Source organism: Cibotium barometz, chromosome 21 (genome assembly GCF_041138505.1).
Source record: "Cibotium barometz isolate CiBa-2024 chromosome 21, ASM4113850v1, whole genome shotgun sequence".
Taxonomy (NCBI): Eukaryota; Viridiplantae; Streptophyta; class Polypodiopsida; order Cyatheales; family Cibotiaceae; genus Cibotium; species Cibotium barometz.
Window position 1 is genome coordinate 26,170,707 of NC_141066.1, and position 19,280 is coordinate 26,189,986.

Here is a 19,280-nt window from a genome sequence, read left to right on the forward strand (position 1 = left end):
ATATCCACAAAAGTTCTTTGAAAACTTTTGCTTAACATGGCCAATCTCTCAAGGATATCCGCCATGAAATGAATGATGTAAATAAACTGAAAAACTGCATAGTTTTACATGTAAACTTGCATTGTGAGACTAAGCAAAGGCTCCAAAGATTCACACACTTTATTGTAAAAAATGTGGATCTAATGTGGCTCATAGCAAGTGATTAAGCCCATAATGAAAAGACTAAGAAAATGCTAATATGAGATTAAGATAAAGGTTAATCAATGACACAATGGCTAAGGCACAAACTCCATAATATCATTGCAATAATCAAATTCCATACAGCCATATTTATAGTCTTGGGAAGGACTCCAATCCATGATTTTTGTGCACCCTAGTGCCAACCATGTGTTCATTAATGCTTACACTACATGTGCAACCTTGTGCTTTCCATGTGTCACCTTTTGACCATTGACTTCACCTTTTACAAGCGACAATATAAATCAACCTTTGATATTAGACTCTTAGTCTATTCCTTTATCAAATGTGCATGCTTCTTCTCTTGCTCATGTGACTCATTCTCTACATTCCTTGTGCAGATCCATGGCACCACATTTCTCAACACCCCCTCATGGTGCCAAATCTTTAGGCTACTTAAGGTGGTTAGATGTAAGGATTTATAAATTTCATTCCCCCCCCCCCTAATTCTAACTTGGCTAGGTGACTCAGAGGCTCTTGTTTGGCTTGGACACTCTCTAGCTCAGAGGTTTCTTTGAGATGGTTTGTTTTTCACTCCCCTTGGGTGCATCTTTGGCTACTCTTAGGTGATCGAGTGTTACAACATTTCAAATGATTTTTGGCCTACTCATTTGGTGGCTTTTACAATATTGGCTTAGGTAGTGACTAGTAGCTCTTTTGTTGCACATGTTGATGTTGATGTCGTAGTAGGATCTTGGTAACTGTGACCTTGACTCCACTTCTTGTCGATGATGTCTGCTTTTTCTTATTGGCTCTTTGATCTTTTCTCCTTTCATGTGGACTAGATGCACTTTTTTCATTTATGGTTTGCACGTATATACTCGCATACTCATGTGGTTGCAACGTTTTTACACAAGTTGCATTCTCCTCTTTCACACAAACACATGTTAGCATGCTCATTTGGCCACTCTTTTACAATGATTTTTGACTCATGGTTTACCACAAAATATTTAGTGTAATTTTTTTTTTTTTTTTTAAAGTTGGGCGTTAGGAAGCGGGCTTAGTACCCATGGGACCCCCCTTATCCCACAAAGCAGGGGCAAGCTTCAAGGGTGAGGCATCAATCGGGGTAGCCAGCAGGGTTCGAACCCATGACCTGGGTTTTGACAACGAAACACCTTAACAACTGAGCTACTGCCCGATGATGTATTTAGTGTAATTTTTGTTTGATTAAAGAGTTTTGTCGATGATGATCCAACCATTAAGTATGGTGTTCATGTCCATGAAAGAGTGCATTTTTATGTTGGCTTTACAAAGCGCCTGAACACCTCTTGGAAAAGGATAAGGTTTTTAGCCTTAGGATTTTTTTATTTTTTATTTTTTTTAAAGACATAAAAAAATTAACCTTATCTTCCGCTGTCTCGCTATCGCACTGTGCTGCCTCCTACGCTTTTACTGTTGAAGCGCTTGTGCTACTAAGGAAGACGAGGCTCATGGGCTTGGCAATGATTCTCTGGTAGAGCCTAGCAACCCTTGACCTTCGAAGATGGCAGAAAATAGCCCCTGCCCTACAATGGCACTATGTTGCCCTGCGCTACTGTTATTGGCAGCTTTGCACCATAAGATTCTGCCTTTTTTCTGCAAGTTCCCGGCTCCAAGTTCTTTGTGTGTTGCTGCTACAAACCTTTCCTCGATAACAGCAGCAACACAGCGGACATTTCTCACCTGACCGGCCACACTGATTTTGCGACTTCCTTTGCTGGCCTTTCTCCTCTCTCTTGTGCCGCGTGCTACTCTCTCTAGTCCGCCGGTGCTTTCCTTACTGTTGGCTAGTGTACGCTCAACTGGTTGTCCCACAACCTTCCCTTTTTCCTGGCAACTATCTATTGTGTGTGCCGCTTTTTTTCTTCTTATGGTGGCGGATTGCACTACCATGCACTTCTTTATTTGCCTTTGTTGTAGTGGATACTAATTGTTGCTTGGGATGAGTGGTTGTTGCATATGTTTACTCTTATAGCACTAGGCCAATCTCCTTTTGTAGTGCCCATCACATAGCCACTTGCTACACCTTGTTACTTCTCACAAGGAGAAGATGAAAAGTGCTACCTAAGCTAATGACTAATCAAGGATTAATTAAGGTACTAATCAAAGACAAAGAACCTTGCAAAATCTGGTTCCAGCAAGAAATTAAAAGTTTTAAGTAGGAGATTTTGCAAGGTTCTTTGTCTTTGATTAGTACCTTAATTTTAGTCATTAGCAAAATCTACTCTTATAAGGACTTCATGAAAAAGTTCCAGCGATTTCATTGATGGCATGGTCAATTTCTTGCATATAGGTTGACCCCTTCACTACATCCACCAAGAATAGACTTGCTCTATGTGCAATACAATGAATTGATGTCATATAGGGACTATCTCTTTACATTCGACCACTCAAACCATTAACATGTCCAAGCATTGCTGAAGCACCATCAATACCCAAGCACACCATGTTTATAATATCAAGGCCAAGTTGTGACATGAAGAACTTGCACGAGTCATACAAGTGACTTGAATTTCCACCTTGGATCTCCAACAAGCCTAGGAAAGCGAAGATCCTCCATGAAAGATGCATACACTATCAAATGTTGAGTGAGATCAATATTAGTCGACTCATCCATCATAAGGCTAAAAAAGTTTGATGCTTTTATCTTTTGTAACATCTGTTGCACATTAGCACCTCGCTAATGTAGTAGACAAAGGTTTCACATACTTTGTCATTATTGTATAGATAAGTGGTCATGTAAGGACACTTGCAAAACTGCAAAACAGTCAACACAACTAGATATTTGTTGAAAGACAAGTCATCCTTCCCCATATGATAGGCAACAATAAATAGATTTAATGTTGTTTGATTAGCAGCCTCAATTGACCTATTCATCTCATCTTCAATGGTTTGTTTATTCTTACCATGTACATATTTAGCATCCTTATGTGCTCGTGTCTTTGCATGCTCCGTTAGAGCATTATGTTGGATGTTGATGGATCTAGACCTTCCAAATTCACTCTTGCATTGATTGGCATTTTCACAATACTTGCAAAATATCTTTGCAATGTTCCTATCAAAATAGGCTCACTCAAAAGTGGCTACCCAAGCCTCATTCCAAGCCTGCCTATGCTACTCTTTTTGCACATCCTTCTCTATGGTTGCCACTTCTATCTCCCATTAGGAACTCAATGGAGTCTTTTTGGGCCCTTTAATTTGCCATTGCCTAATGGAGGTGATTAAGAAATAGACAAATAGGGAGATTACATGTGGACTGAAACCAATGGTTTGTAAGAGCCTAGAAGGTAGTGGTCAAACTTAGAATAATAGGCTAAATAGGCTCTTTTTAAATTTTCAAAATCAACTAAAACTCAAAAATTTAAAACGTATATGCATTTTTCCCCTATTTTATATAGAAAAGGATAGCTGCAGCCTGCCAGCAGCCTGCAGCCATCATTAACTAAGGCCTCCAAAGTGATAGAGGCCCAAAAACGAGTTCCCATGCATTCAATGCACATTCCCCTTCACTTTCCACTATCCCTCTCTCCCACGTTCCCTCCAAAACGCTCTCTCTTCCCCCTTTCTCATAGCAAGGCGTTTTTCACTCTCCAGACTACTTCTTTTAGCTATCTACCTCTTGATCTACCTCTCTCTTCACTCAGAAACCTAGATCTATAGCTATGGAAGCTTGATCTGCAACCTCCTCTTAGAAGCTATGGAAGTTTGATCCTCACTTACATTTCCTTCCTTCATCCTTCTTCCTTGTCCAACCTCCTTTTACAGAGTGTAACAGCAGAGCTTAGCTATGGAAGCTTGATCTGCAACCTCCTCTCAGAGACTATAGAAGTTTGATCCTCACTTACATTTCCTTACTTCATCCATCTTCCTTGTCCAACCTCCTTCTTTTACAGAGTGTAACAGCAGAGCTTAGCTATGGAAGCTTGATCTGCAACCTCCTCTCAGAAGCTAGGGAAGTTTGATCCTCACTTACATCCTTCTACCTTGTCCAACCTCCTTTTACAGAGTGTAACAGTGGAGCCAAGCTATGGAAGCTTGAGTTGCAAATGCTTTGGCTCTCATAATCTTACTCATTGTCTCCTCTCATCCCCTCCAATATCCTCTTTCAAAGTGCAGTAATAGCACAGCCAAGCCCTTGGAACTTGCTCTACAACTCCTTCTCTTTTTTACATCTCCCTAGTCTAAGTTTTTTTCTCACCATTCTATTTTTCTTTGCCATCAAGGTTTATAATCTCTCTAATATATACATCTAATGTCTTCTTCTAGAGCTCGAAGGCCTCCGATCAGTATTCAATCTCTCTCTTGTAGCAGTGGTCAAGATGAGGATGGGCACTGGAACATCAAACAGTACGAGAAGTGGAATTGGATTACGATGCAGCCTAGTACAAGAGGAAGCCACAAGGTGTCAAAGCGATATGTTGATATACAAAGTCACCATTGGAAAGGGCGGATATTGGAGCTCAAACAAGATTGTGATGGAAAAAAGCTAGCCAAGGTCCAACATGTTTACAAGGCAACAGAGCTGAAACTAGCAGACCATGACCAACGTCAACGATTTCCTGCAAATTGTAAGTTATTTCACCACTTTATATTCTTGTTTTTAAATCAATTGTGTGCTAATAATGGTATACTGAGCACTGCTTCGATTGTTCTTGGGTTCCTGTGCGTAGATATTTTTCCCTCAAACTATAGTGAATGGGAGCCTATGGAGGCAATTTCAGGAACCTTTGAAGCATACCATGTGGAGCTTGGTAGTTTAATCTTTGGAGGGTGTCCAGCTGCACAACTTCTAGCACGAAACATCTTCTTCTATGAGGATACATATGTGGTTCCCACGACAGCAAATGGTACTGGAAAATTAGTTCCAAAACCTACGCCAACTCTCACATCTATTGAATGGCCAATTCCAGACAATGCTTCAGTGGCCATGGCTTGTTTGCAGATCGAAAGCAAGGTGCAAAATGCTATGAAGTGCACATATGGATCTCACAAAGCAACCATAACCTGCTTCATACCTCTACACCTCTTTGTGTACCTGTTCCGTACAAGTGACACACATCGTACCCCAACTTTATGGATTGCAAAGGGGGAGAGAGCTCTGACTTGTTTCTTATCACCTGCATGGGATAAAAAAGTTGTTCAACACAATGGAGACACCATCAGATGCGGAGTAATTGTTGAGAAGGTTGTGACGCGCTATCATATTGCCAAGCAACAGTTGTCCATTGCGTTTCCTTACAGGCGATGGAAGCTTACAAATGGAGAATGGGAGGCGTTAGCCTCCGACACAACCTCTACAGAACAGGGTGTGCTACATATATCCATGCAAGGTGGGGATGTAGAAGATGTTACTGTGAATGATGACTGGTCCCTTGCCAACTTACGTGACTACTTAGTTCTTCGATTCTCACTCAGTGGTGATTTTGCTTTGATAATCAATGGTAGAGTAGTGCGCAAAAGGCAGGAACGATCTTTTCTTTGTAGAGAAATTACTTTCCCTGGCTGTGTAGCTATCAGATAACCACTGGATATGTAATCTTGAATTGAAGTAAATACAATTTCAATTTTTTTGCCTCACTGTCTTATTAAGAATTTTCAATTGTCTTGTGCAGTTTTATTTTTTTGTGATAGTGTAAGGTTGGTCACAGAAGCATCTGTGGCGTGAGCCACTAGTAAATTGGAAATGACCTTGCGATGGAAGGATGCGTTCTTGCTTTCGCATACCATTTTTTAAAAATTTTTTGGTACTTACAAATTTTAAAAGTTTTTAAAAATTTTATAACAAGGTCGCCCATTTATAAACGATACTTTACTCATTTACATCAATTGACAATTATCGTTCTCTCCTAACACTTGCTCTCAATTTCGCACACCTTTCTGTATCACACACTCTCTATTTCCTCCAATCACTCATAGACATGGCACCTCTACTTGACGCACTTATTGCACAACTAGGAAAGCTTGAGTTACTTCATAGGGTTGATGAGATCGTCCCTATGTTTGAGGGAGCAATTGATGTACGTGCAACAATGCATCTACACGCGGATGCTTTTACAGATGTCATTCAGTATATGGATGAACACATCAGCACGTACTCGATCATGTTTGAGGGTGATGAGGGCTTATGGGTTCCAGTTGACCTCATCAAGTACATATTCAGGGAAGAGAAGAATTTTAGATTTCGCCTATCCAGGTTTTTAAAATCCCTCACAGAAAAGGACTACAGAAATGAGGAGGAAGACTTACTCCTGGATCTACAAATGGGCAACATCGGCACTTCTTTCCTAAGCTGGGACATGGTTTTGGTCCTTCTGTTACAAGAGGGTGTGGCGAAAGAAAGTGGCAAGGAAAAAGAAAAGGGCAAAGTAAAGCTAATGGAGCAGGTCCAAGAGGCCCATGCTGAGGAAGAGAATGTTACAGAACAATGGGAGGCCTCAATGGCATTGGTGGCTCTACAAGATAATGTCCCCGAGGAGGTTCCGGACCTAGTTCTAGAGGGCGATGAAGTACTCGAGGAGGTCCCAGACCTTGTTATCATGTCTTTGCATCCAATCATTATTGATGGGAAAGAGTTTTTGTTTTTGGATGACATTGCCAAGACACTCGGGTTTCGTGAGGATGAGGCACTTTCTATTATTGCCGTGAATGCTGGGGGTCAAGACAAAGGAAAAGTGAAAATCTCTTTTGAAGATGACAACCTCACAAAAGCGCTTGCATATGATATTGGTAGCAGTACCTTGGAAGTTGTAGTGGCCAAAGCGCTCGTTGAAATAAAGCAAGAAGTGCAATTCTATGAGAGCGTAGCTGCCTTTGAACCACACATGCCCTTGGTTGCTGGCGATGCTCAAGACCAAGGAAGCATAAACTTGACGAATGAGCAACTAGTTGCAAGTGACGATGCAACTGAGGTATGTCCTTACTTCTTAGTTGTAAAGCAAATTATTTTTTATATCATTTCACGCTTCCTAACTTCTATATTGACATGTTGACAGACTGCTTTTGAAGTGGACAAGTTTGCTATGCGCGTAGGAGGAACGCGGCCAAAGTCAGAGGGTCGAGATGCATCCCTTTGGCACTACATACCTACCCTCAGAGCTGACATAGTGCGGGTTTTTCATTTAGAATATGCAGAGATCGCCTATGCCGAGCTCCTAAAATGTAAAGCACTTAGTGCAGTCTTGTCGGAGAACCCCTTAGCCTCGAACATAAATAAATGTATTTTGGTAGCTAGGGAAGCTGCCTTGTATTGCTTCACGGGCAACCATGCCGGCTCAGTTTTAGGCCATTGTGCCCTTTCTCAGGCTCAAGGAATCAATGAGCCGAGTGATGTATTCCAAAGCTTAGGCCAGAAACCAGCCTCTAGAACTCTCTCTCTCCTGAGCTCTTCCAAGAGCTTATTAAAAAGATGTAATGCAAACTTCTCTTCCAAGTTTAATAAAAAATTTTTGTTGTGCATTGTAAGTTGTGATTTTTCCTGGCGTACTTGTGATATACCATTTCAAGCCTCGCAATTTTAAGATTTTGTTCATCTGTTCATAGAAAAAATTGTTTAGGATTTATTTTAATTGAGATCGTGATTAAAAAAAGTAATCGAGATTGGGTTAGAGCGGTATGAAAAAATATTGTATTTATAGATGTAAACACACTCACATATATGTATATATATATGTACATATATGTATATATATACATATATATATGTGTGTGTGTGTGTACCTATATATATATATAAGATTCTGGGGCTATTGAAGGATATATATACATAAGACATAAGATATTATAAGATTTTAAGGCTATTATAAGATATATATAAATATAAATAATATCTTATATAAATATGTAAGATTTGGGGCTGTTAGGGCACCTAAATGGTTTTATGAGCCTCACCAGACCAAACATATCAAAAAAAAATAAAAAAAATACCATGTGCGCTACGGCGCGTAAATCTCCATTTTGACCTGGTCAAACTAGAGATTAACGCCCGTAGCGCACATGGCATTTTTTTTATTTTTTTTTATTTTTTTTGCCTTGAGGCACATAAGACACTCTATAAGTTTCTCTAGTTGACTTTATAGGATCTACATTTTTTGTATATATAAATATTCATATATGTGTGTGTGTGTGTGTGTACATATATATATATATATTTGCATATGTATATATATTTGTATATGTATATATATGTGTGTGTATATATGTTTGTGTGTGTATATATATATGTATGTGTGTGTGTGTGTGTGTGTGTGTGTGTTTGTGTGTGTTTCTTCCTGTGTGTATAGTGCTTTTATATTTTTTAAATGAAATGTTCATTGGCACTGAGTATACAAAAAAAATGGACTCAACAAAGAATGTAACACAACTCACAAAGTTTTCATTAATGTGTGAAAAAGCTACAAAGGAATCTGGGAACATTACAAAATTTTGTAGGGAGAATTACAAAATGGGTTAGCCTATTGAGGTAGAAGGCTACGCTCTAAACGTAGACGTAGGGCTAGGGACATATCTACAGGCTTCAAAGTAACTCTCTTGGCATGTACCATAGCCAGCACTGAGTCTTCAAAAACAGAAACTACAATATCTTCAGCAGCTTCTTGAAGAGCTTCAAGAGCTGTGCTCTGTATGCGGTCAACCCTGTCAGAATATTTTTCCATTGTTTCTCTCACCAGTCAAGAGAATGGTGCCTTGGGGATGAGAAGATCTGTGCTTTTCTGATATTTCCTAATCTCTCGTAGCGCGACTGTCCCTGGCCTCCATTTTCTCTTCTTCTTTGTAACTGGTGGAGGCGGTGGTGGTCTTTGATTCTCCCACGGTGGTCGTTCAGACCTGAACTTCTTTTTTTTTGTGCACGCTCTTCCTCTTCTTGTTGGTCCCGAAACTTGCCCTCCATTCTTTTACCACACTTCTTGACTGGCCGTCTGGATGTTGTGGCTGCCTGTGGTGGCTGTGCTTGGCTTGCCCTCCTTGCGTCCTCTTTGGGCTGCTGTCTCTTTTGCATTTCTGTCTCCCAAGCTGCCCTCACAAGAGCAAACTCTTTGTCAATGGTATCTTTCGTGATGCCGTAGGACAAGAGCTCGACCTCCCTGTTCTGTAAGATAACCTCTTAGAGCTGTTCTAGGGTGTCGGCCTCAATAACAATCTCCGGTGGCTGCCCTTGACCTTCCTCGGCTTCTTTTTGACGCCGCTCTTCTTCTGCTTCTCTACTAGACCCTGCTTCTTCAGCTTCCTTCCTGCGTTGCGCTTCTTCGGCCTCCTTCCTGCGCTCTTCTTCTCTCATCTCCTTTGCCTCTTGCTCTGTTACGATAGGTAGACTTGTCCTTTTTGCTGTAGCAGGTAGTGGGCCGAGTTGATCGAAAAACCGCAAGTCTTGCTCCTGTTCTTCTGGCATGGCCTAGGTATGTACGAGTGCAAGAGATAGTGGGAGGGCAAGAGAGAGTAGAGCACAAAGAAGAAATTGAAATGTGGTGGCTATAAATGAAAAATGACTTAAATATGTCTATAAATATAATTTTTTAAAACTTTTAGAAAATTTAAAAACACAAAAAGATTATAATCAGAGAGTTTAAGCCCATGAGGAACCACACCGACGCTTGCTTGCTCCCCACTGCCGTAGTCTCTCCCTAGCATTTGATCTGTTGTATCCTTCAGTTCTTCTTGCATTAACAGTTTTCATTATTTGACGCCTAAGAGACAAATTACCGCGACTTTTTTGCCTTTTTTTGCCAACCAGAACGCGATAGAACCAGTTGAACATTTCATGGAGTGCATTACTCTTGACTTTGCCACCACCATGGCGAGTGCCCTTAAAATACACGGCCTTTGCTTGGTAATGTGATTTCTCCATGCCTTGATTGCTCCAAAGTGCTAAAGAGCCATATCTATCGAGAAAGTATGGCCCATGTGCATACAATATATGCTGCATAGAAAATTACAAAAAGTCAACAAACAGTATGAAGAACATACTACAAGGACACAATAAATACAACATTACCATGTAGTGAGTAATGTGTGTTTCTCCCCATGCCTCGACCATTTCTTCTGTGAATCTACAAGTGGCTTGTTTAAGTGCCTCAATACCATGGTCATCCAGGTGAGGTCGCTCTAGAAGATCGACCATTTTATTACACACCTCCCATACATGTGCACGTTTTAGGCCAAGCCTGGCATCATTTCCTCGATATGTTGTGACATCACATATCTTCTTCCAAATTTCAAAGTCAGTGTGGCTATGAGAACCCAAGTGGTTTGATAGCAAGTGTCTTGCCTTTGATCCACCCATGCAAATTTTATTAGGGTTGTCTTGTGTAGGGTTTGATTTTCTGTCCTTTGTCAAGACCACTGCTCCAGCATGTAATCCCATAGAGGAAAGTACACCCTCTAGTGCACGTATTGACTCTTCTCGTCGATCTTCGGGCTCCATGTTCCAGACATAGTTTATGTGGAGCATCAATAGCTTATCCAAAATCCTGAGTCTTGCATGTAATGTGCACACATGCACTTGACATAGTGGAATTTCCAAGATTGGGTTCCAAGCATTGTCCTCCTGGTCACGACTACGTGGCTTTCTCTGGTCACAACTTAATATGCCATTATGCCATACCTTTGATCCTTTCCTGTTCAGCATCAAAAACGATTGCTTTTTTGCACCCACCTGTTTTTGACTTTTGCCTTTGCTAGGTTGTTTCCCTTTTACTCTTGAGTCTACTGCTGTCTTGGAATGACAACAATAAACACATGAGAATATAGTATTCGCACCTGTTTTACAACCCAACATACACTTTAAGGTTTTTAGATCGCCACCCAAGTGCCATTCAACGTTAAAGCAGCCTATTCCGGGAACATCAAGCTTCTGACCACCATTGACCTGACAAGAGACGACATGTTGAATGCCAGACCGTTCAAAATACCACCTCAAGGTATCATGGTTCTCTTTTGGGAGGACCCATGCTGCTTGCCACCAGATGTTCTTCTCTGATTGAATGCCGTAGTAGTCCTGCTTATGCCCTTGACCCCTATTGTTGCTGTCTTCACTTGCATCCAACTCTTGGGTCTATAAAGGCCTTCCTCTAAGTGCTCGGCTCATCAAGGTTAAACTAACACGCTCCAGTCTTTGACCTTTAACCACTTGACATTCATCAGCTTCAAGACAAACACGGCATTTCCACCTGTCTCTTCAAGTGTGAGGCCATAGTACTGAATCATTGCTTTTTGTAGCACTTCCATGTCAATGTAGACATTGTTATATGCATTGTATTCAAAGGGTTTGATTGTTGGCATTGGCATAATATCCTCCACCCACTTGTACCCACCCTCGAACAACATGGATGCAATATCACCATTAGCACACTTCTTTGCCATCTGTAAGCTATAAAGTGTTGGAAGCAAGGATTGCATAACTCCCTTTGCTCGCAACCCTAAAGTGATTGACCTGTATATTGCTCTGTAACCTTTCTGGCTAATACCTGCTGAGTCACATATATCAAGCATCTCTTTGGGGGTGACAATTTCTTTGATTTCCTTCAAGAAATGTTGACGAAGGGTCTCCCGCAGCTTATCATTACCAGAACCTGTTATCATTTCCATAATATCCTTCTCCTGAAGGACATGCTGAAGAAGGGAGGCATTAACATTGTCCTCAGCATTGTTACATCCTAGTATAGCTGTTGCACAAGCCCTACAATCACAATGGTCAACCATGAGAGATGCTTTATTCATTAATTGCTTCTCAAAGCTGCTATAATTCCTACAAAAATTTTTACCTGGTTGTTTGTTTACGCCTCTTGCATGCGCCTGCTGTCTTTGAAAGCAACCCAACAGCTTTACGTTTTCTTTGCCTTGCGTGATATCCCATGGGAAGGTGAGTGAAATGGTGAACAAGACGCCGAAGATTACGAGTGGAGTGTTGAAGACGAACATAATTATCGGTAAATTGATTTATTGTGCGCACACGATCCGCTAGATTATTCTTCTGCACCTCAAGCTCCTCTAAGAGCTCTTTAATCCTCTGCATCAAACCATTGATCTGCTTAGTCGATGCCGCTTGAAGCTGGTCGAAGACAAATTGTGTTTGTCTCTTTTCAGCTACTTCATCTAGCCACAACATGTGTAATCTCCTACAATAGCCAAGAAGCCCATTGAAACCATCACCAACAAACATAAGAAAACTTGTAATGCTTTTGAATGGTGGAGGGGCACCAGATATTGGATCTGGTGTGGATAAAGATTTCCATCAATCCAAAGATCAATGGCCTTTGCTCCTTGCATTCAAAGCTGATCGTATGAAATATTGGGTGCAACATGCCTACTGCGTAGGGTTGCGTATTCTGTCTCCAAATCAACCTGAAGGCGGATCTTAGAAGGCTTATTGGTGATGTCTTGTAGTGCCATCTACAAGAAAGTAGGCTTGTAAGCTTGGGTTGAATAGGAGTGGAAGGAGCAGGATATGGTATCAAAAAATAATGGGAAGAATGGAGATGAGGGTTGCTTCTCTAGAGCTGCATTGTGGATAGAGAAAGAAGCCAGAAAGAGAGCCAAAGAAACATAGAGAGGGTTGGCAATGGTGAGACGAAAATGCAAAGGAGACAATGCATCATGGGAAGCTTCTTTAGTGCAAGCTATGGCTGCTAAGCAATATAGAGAGAGAATACTTCATGAAAAGGTTCTTCTGTGCTACTACTGTGGGTTTGGAGAGAGAACCAAGTATTGTAGAAAGAATGCTCCTGGTAAGCTTCTTCCTTGCAAGCCATGGCTACTACTGTGGGTTTGGAGAGAGAAGGCTCATTTAGGAGTACAGACCTGCTAGCTATGGAGAGAGGACCAAGTACTGTAGAGAGAATGCTCATGGTAAGCTTCTTCCCTACAAGCCATGGCTACTACTGTGGGTTTGGAGAGAGAAGGCTCATTTAGGAGTAAAGATCTGTTAGCTATGGCTTTTGGAGTAGAGAAAGACGCTTTTTTCCATGGAGAAGGAGTGCAGGGCATTTTAGAGAGAAGATTTAGAGAGAGAAAGAGATCTGGTGTACACACAAAAAAGGGGGGAAGAAAGTGACGAATTTTTGGAATGTTTGGAGTTCGAAAAGGTTGCTGCAGGCTATGATTACTGACTGACAGCCCATTACAAAGCTTTAAAGTCACCTAGGTGGCCAGATCTAGGAATATCTTCTTTTTTTTATTTTTTTTTGTTTTTGTGAAAAATCAAATATATGCTTTTAGGACTAGGCCTCTAGGCTTGGTCAAAGATGGATTAGCATTTTAAGCATTTCACTAAACGTCCAAATTAAAGGGCCCAAGAAGACTCCATTGAGTTCCTAATGCCTGTTCTCTCTTCTTGTATCTCAGCACTACTCCATCTCTTTTTGGACCAAGAGAGAAATTTTCCCCAAATCTTCCCTAAATGCCTAGCTACTAGACTAATAGGCCTTTATCTTAACCCCTAGTAGCCTTATGAATTCCTCAGTTAGAACCATTTTCCATAGTTTAAAGGAAAGTTGTGCTCTTATACCGATTAGTTGTTTTTACATATGACTATTAATGCGATTAGACACTTAAAATAAAGGCACTCAATGTATCCACTTAAAACCACACACACAATTAAGAACTCTAACATCATATGATCAGAATGGGCTAGTCCCCCTTAGCATCTAGGAGACTTTATCCATTACAAACTTTGGGGGTGCTTCCTGTGAGACAAGCACCAAGTTATCCAGATCACCAAGTACAATGTCTTGAAAGATGTCCACATATAATAGGTTTCCTATAAATCCATGAAGTTAAAAAAGCATGGAATGCCTCTCTTCAATCTCCAAATCCCTCACATATTTTATCAAGGTTCAAAAAGGTGGCCAAGATACAAGCACCCACCACCAACAATAAGATCTCAAAAACTGTACCGAAAAATCAAGGCACATATGGCACAAATATATGGTTCTACATGTACACATAATACATAGCAACAAGTACAATAATAGGTATATCAACTGCACTATATCAAGTATAGCAAGTTCAACCACATTACAAACATGTATGGTAGGTACATCTATATTACGCATGTTAAGACCAGTAGAGCAAGAGGGAGAGAAGAAGTCGACGAAGATGGCAAAGTCATCTATATTTATGTAGTATACATAATACAAAACTTGTTTAAGGCACAAAATTTTTACACTACCCAAGTTCATGGTAGCATATTTTAACACTAATTTCAAGATGATTAGGAACTCATAAACATTTATCACAAAGATAAACACAAGGTGAAAGACCTAAACTACTATGTATTGACAAAACATGAATATACAATGAATGCATAGATCCAGACACAAATCTATGTGTATACTGTGCAAATCTTGCTACAATGCTACCACTGGAAATTTTGTCCATATCATTAAGGCTATGACCACCCTGGTGAGAACTTAGAAGAATCACTTCTTGAGGGAGCTGATGGTGATCTTGTGTGAGTTGAAGTTTCCTTCAGAAGGATGGTGATGTGTCTGTGTATTTAACTAGCATTAATTAGCCTGATAATAAATCTTAATTAAGGCATAATCAAGAACCCTTCCACACATGTGTAACACCTTTGATGCACGGGATTTATGAAGACACTTTGTGTCTTCCACAATTCATGACTCAACTCATGTACATAGTCCAAACACAAAATGATTATATTTCATAGCACATGAAATAGAAAGTGGCTTTGGACTCGTCGTATCACATCGTATGTTTAGTTAGTCAGTGATGTGTTTTGGATGACATCATAAGGAAATGAGTACCAAAATCTAAGACCAAATAAGAGGAATCTCCATATATATATATTTTTTGTTCAATTAAGAAATCATTTGTTGTTTGGGCATCATCCTCCCTTACTCCATGAGCCTCATACCATTTAGTCAAATAATTGATTTTGACTATGATGTAATTCGTTTTCCTATGAGATGATGGTGTAATGGGTCCCATGTAATCAATCCCCCGTTTCCTCAAAAGTTACTACTACTAAGATGGGGTTATTTAGCCTTAGATGATTCTAAAGTATACTTGCATGTTAACACATTGCACTTCACTTACACCATTCACATAAATCTTTAAAAACACAAGTGTGTTGCATGGTAAGGTATTGGTTTAAACTTCCAAGCCACCTTTGCTATAGCTAGGCAAGCACGTTCTACCCACGTGTACTTAGTCTCGGCATCCTTGAGTTTACAACTATAGTAGGATATTGGATGGTCTCTCTTCTCATACTTTTGCGCAAGAAAAGAAAAAATGACCAAGCTTTTGGAACAATCAATATAAAGATGAAATTATTTTGATGCATAGACTAGTGGTTTCATGATGGGTGCAGTGGTAAATTCTTGTTAGCGAATTAAAGATTGTTTGAGCCTCTAGTATCCCTAACCGCATTTCACTTCTATCCTCAACAAGGTTTTCAAATGATAGACGATGCATGCCATGTCTTATATAAACCTAGAGTAATACTTAGTATCCCCAAGAAATCCTCTCACTTGGGTAACACTTCTAGAGCTGGTGTCTCTATCAAGCCTTTGACTTTTAATGGGCCCATGGAAGTCCTATTTTTACTTATAACATGTCTTAGTAATACCCCATATTCTACCCATTTAAATGGATCCATGGAAATTGTATGTTTACTTATAATGAAAAGATGCAGGGGGGAAGAGAGCTTGAGCTCTTGCAAGCACACACACACACTCACAAAACCCTAATAGAGAACACACAAGGTGAGAGGCTGAAAATTTTCTTCTTCTCTACTCAACACTCAACACACCATATACAAGATAAGAGTACACACAATATGAAAGGTACTCAACCAATACATACACGGGTTCTCTATAATGTGAACCCGACTAAATGAGCTGGCGCTATAACTATGCCAGTCTCTAGAGTGGCTGTCACACAGCCTGTCATCCCACTGGCCGCATATCACCCAAGATCTCACCAACCATGCCAGTGGTGTAAGTGTGGGGCCTATCCCCCAGGCGGGTCATCAGTGTCCACCGCCTCACTAGAGCTCGATATCTCAACACTCCCCCTCGAGCTCAACTCCATCTCATGTACACCAAGCGAAGCTCTGAATCTGCGGAGCTTCTCTGTACCCAATGCTTTGGTGAAGATGTCAGCTACCTGATCCTCTGTGCTGACATAAACAAGGTCAAGGTCTCCTGCCAAGACCTTCTCTCTGACGAAGTGGTAGTGGACCTCTATGTGCTTTGTACGAGCATGAAAGACTGGGTTCCTGGCCAACTGTATACTGCTAATGTTGTCACAGAAAATGACAACTTGTCTATCCAGTGATAGACCCAAATCTGCAAGTAGCTTTCTCAACCAAGCTACCTCACATGCTGCCATAGCAGCTCCTCTGTACTCGGCCTCTGTACTCGATAGAGCAACCGTAGGCTGCTTCTTGCTGCTCCAAGTCACAGCAGCACTCCCCAAAGAAAACATGAATCCACTGGTAGATCTTCTGTCTGAGATACTACTAGCCCAATCAGCATCTGTGTACCCATGTACACATATCTCTGTCCCAGTCTCATAGAATAGTCCACAATGCAAAGTAGACCTCACATACCTCAGTATGCGTCTCACTGCATCCAAATGCGGTTTCCGTGGAACCTGCATAAACTGACTCACCAACCCAACAGCATAGCTCAAATCTGGTCTGGTGATCGTCATGTAGATCAAACTTCCTACTATGCTCCTGTACATAGTAGGATCCTCCAAGATCTCTCCTGAATCTGCACTCAACTTGCCATTCTGATCCAATGGCACAGAAATAGGCTTACAGCCTGTCATACCATACTTGGACAACATGTCCAAGCCATACTGTCTCTGCAGTAATCCAATACCATGTGGTGACCTAATCACCTCAATGCCCAAGAAATATCTGAGCTCCCCCAGATCCTTCATCTCGAACTTCTGTCTAAGCAAGATCTTTACATCAAAGATCTCTGCATCATGGTCCCCCGTAATGATCAAGTCATCTACATAGATGACAACAAGCACAACTCCTCTATCACCATGTCTCACATACAATGAGAAATCTGCATTGGCTACATGAAAGCCAATAGTGACAAGATATTCAGAAATCTTGTCAGACCATGCTCTTGGTGCTTGCTTTAAGCCATACAAGGCTTTCTTCAACCTGCAAACTTGCTCGGGGTGACCCACATCCTCATAACCAGGTGGCTGCAACATATACACCTCTTCTTGCAAATCCCCATGCAAGAATGCATTCTTTACATCCATCTGATGTAAAGACCATTGCTTTGACGCAGCCACTGCTATCACAACTCTCACCGTTGCCATCTTGGCAACTGGGCTGAAAGTTTCCTCATAATCAATCCCATATGTCTGCGCATATCCTTTGGCTACCAATCTAGCCTTGTACCTGTTTATGCTTCCATCACTGTTATGTTTAACTTTGTACACCCACTTGCATCCAATGGCTTTCTTGCCTTCAGGCAATTGCACTAAATCCCAAGTTTCATTTCCATATAGTGCATCCATCTCCTCATCCATGGCTTTCTCCCAACACACATTTCCAACAGCCTCATCAATGCATGTGGGCTCTACAACCTGCACAACTTTTGCCATATATGCATAATGATGTGCCACATAACCATCATATGTAAATCTCTGCACAGGGTTCTTCACTCTCCCTGATCTTCGCAGCTTTTCATTCATGGCCTCCATAGCCTTCTTTACACCAGGTGTTCTCATAGCTGGGATCCCAAGCTCCTCATCAAGGCTCATATCTGAGCCACTAGACTCTCCATCAACATGAGAATGCCCTGCAGAAATGTCAGGCATACCAAGGGGCTCAACCACTTTCTCTTTTCCTTTTCGTGATGTAGTAATCACATTTGCAGGGCTGGTATTATGACGCAGCCTGCCACTCCAAGGTCTATCAACAGACCCACTAGATGAGGACTCTCCTGGTCCACTCAAAGACTGTGATTGCTGACCTGCATTCTGTGCAACCACACTTCCACTCACATCAGCCCCAACAGCTTCTTTTTCAGCAGCATACCAGCTGCTCATCTCATCAAAGACAACATCCCTGCTTACCCTCAACTCACGTGTAGCAGGGTTATAACACCTGTATCCCTTTTGCTCAAGGGAGTATCCAATAAACACACATTTTTCAGCTTTTGGATCCAGCTTAGTTCTCAGCTCATCTGGCACATGCACATATGCAATGCATCCAAAGACTTTCAGATGAGACAAATCTGGTTTTCTGCCAGTAAACCTCTCCTCTGGAGTTACATCATGTATGGCTGCAGTTGGAGTCCTGTTCATGATGTATACTGCTGTAGAAACAGCCTCAGCCCAATAGCAATGCGGCATATTCTTCTCTTCCATCAATGCTCGCGCAATCTCAGCAATGTGCCTGTTTTTCCGCTCAGCAACTCCATTTTGCTGCGGAGTGTATCTGCATGTAAACTGTCTCCGAATACCATTCTTCTTCAAGAATTCAGAGAACTCATTGGAGAAGTATTCTCCCCCTCCATCTGACCTTAGGCACTTGACATATTTTCCTGTTTGCTTTTCAACCAAAATTCTGAAATTCTGAAAGTGAGTGAATACCTCACTCTTCTCCTTCATGAAATATACCCACACTTTCCTTGTGTGGTCATCAATGAAAGTGACATAGTACCTGCAGCCTCCCATAGACACGGTCTTCGTAGGACCCCATACATCTGAATGCACAACATCTAGTGCATTTCTGCTCACATATCTGTTACGTGGAAACACATGCTTTGTTTGCTTCCCAAATTGGCATGCTTCACATATTTTCTGCATACCTTCCACTTTAAATTTTGGCAGCCCTGTCACAATTCCTTTTGTTTGCATAGACTTCAATCTCTGCACATTCACATGACCAATCCTTTTATGCCATATGTCTGTGTCTGCAACAACTCCTGAACCATTTGCAAACATTGCAGCACTCATCTCAGGCATGTCTACATCCAACGTAAACATTCTGCCCACTCTGTTGCCTTTTGCAACCAACCTGCACTTGTCTTTGAAATCTTCAACATAACACCCATCAGGGTTAAACC

The 19,280-nt window shown here is 41.1% G+C and overlaps 1 protein-coding gene across 1 annotated transcript; it reads left to right on the plus strand.

Moving 5' to 3' along the window:
- Nucleotides 1-4,489: 4,489 nt before the first annotated feature.
- LOC147627000 (uncharacterized) lies at nucleotides 4,490-14,666 on the plus strand. Its single transcript, XM_086815221.1, has 3 exons — nucleotides 4,490-4,787; nucleotides 4,890-5,525; nucleotides 14,599-14,666. Exons 1-3 carry the CDS (start codon nucleotides 4,592-4,594, stop codon nucleotides 14,664-14,666), a joined length of 900 nt encoding a protein of 299 aa, XP_086671347.1. The 5' UTR covers nucleotides 4,490-4,591.
- Nucleotides 14,667-19,280: the final 4,614 nt, after the last annotated feature.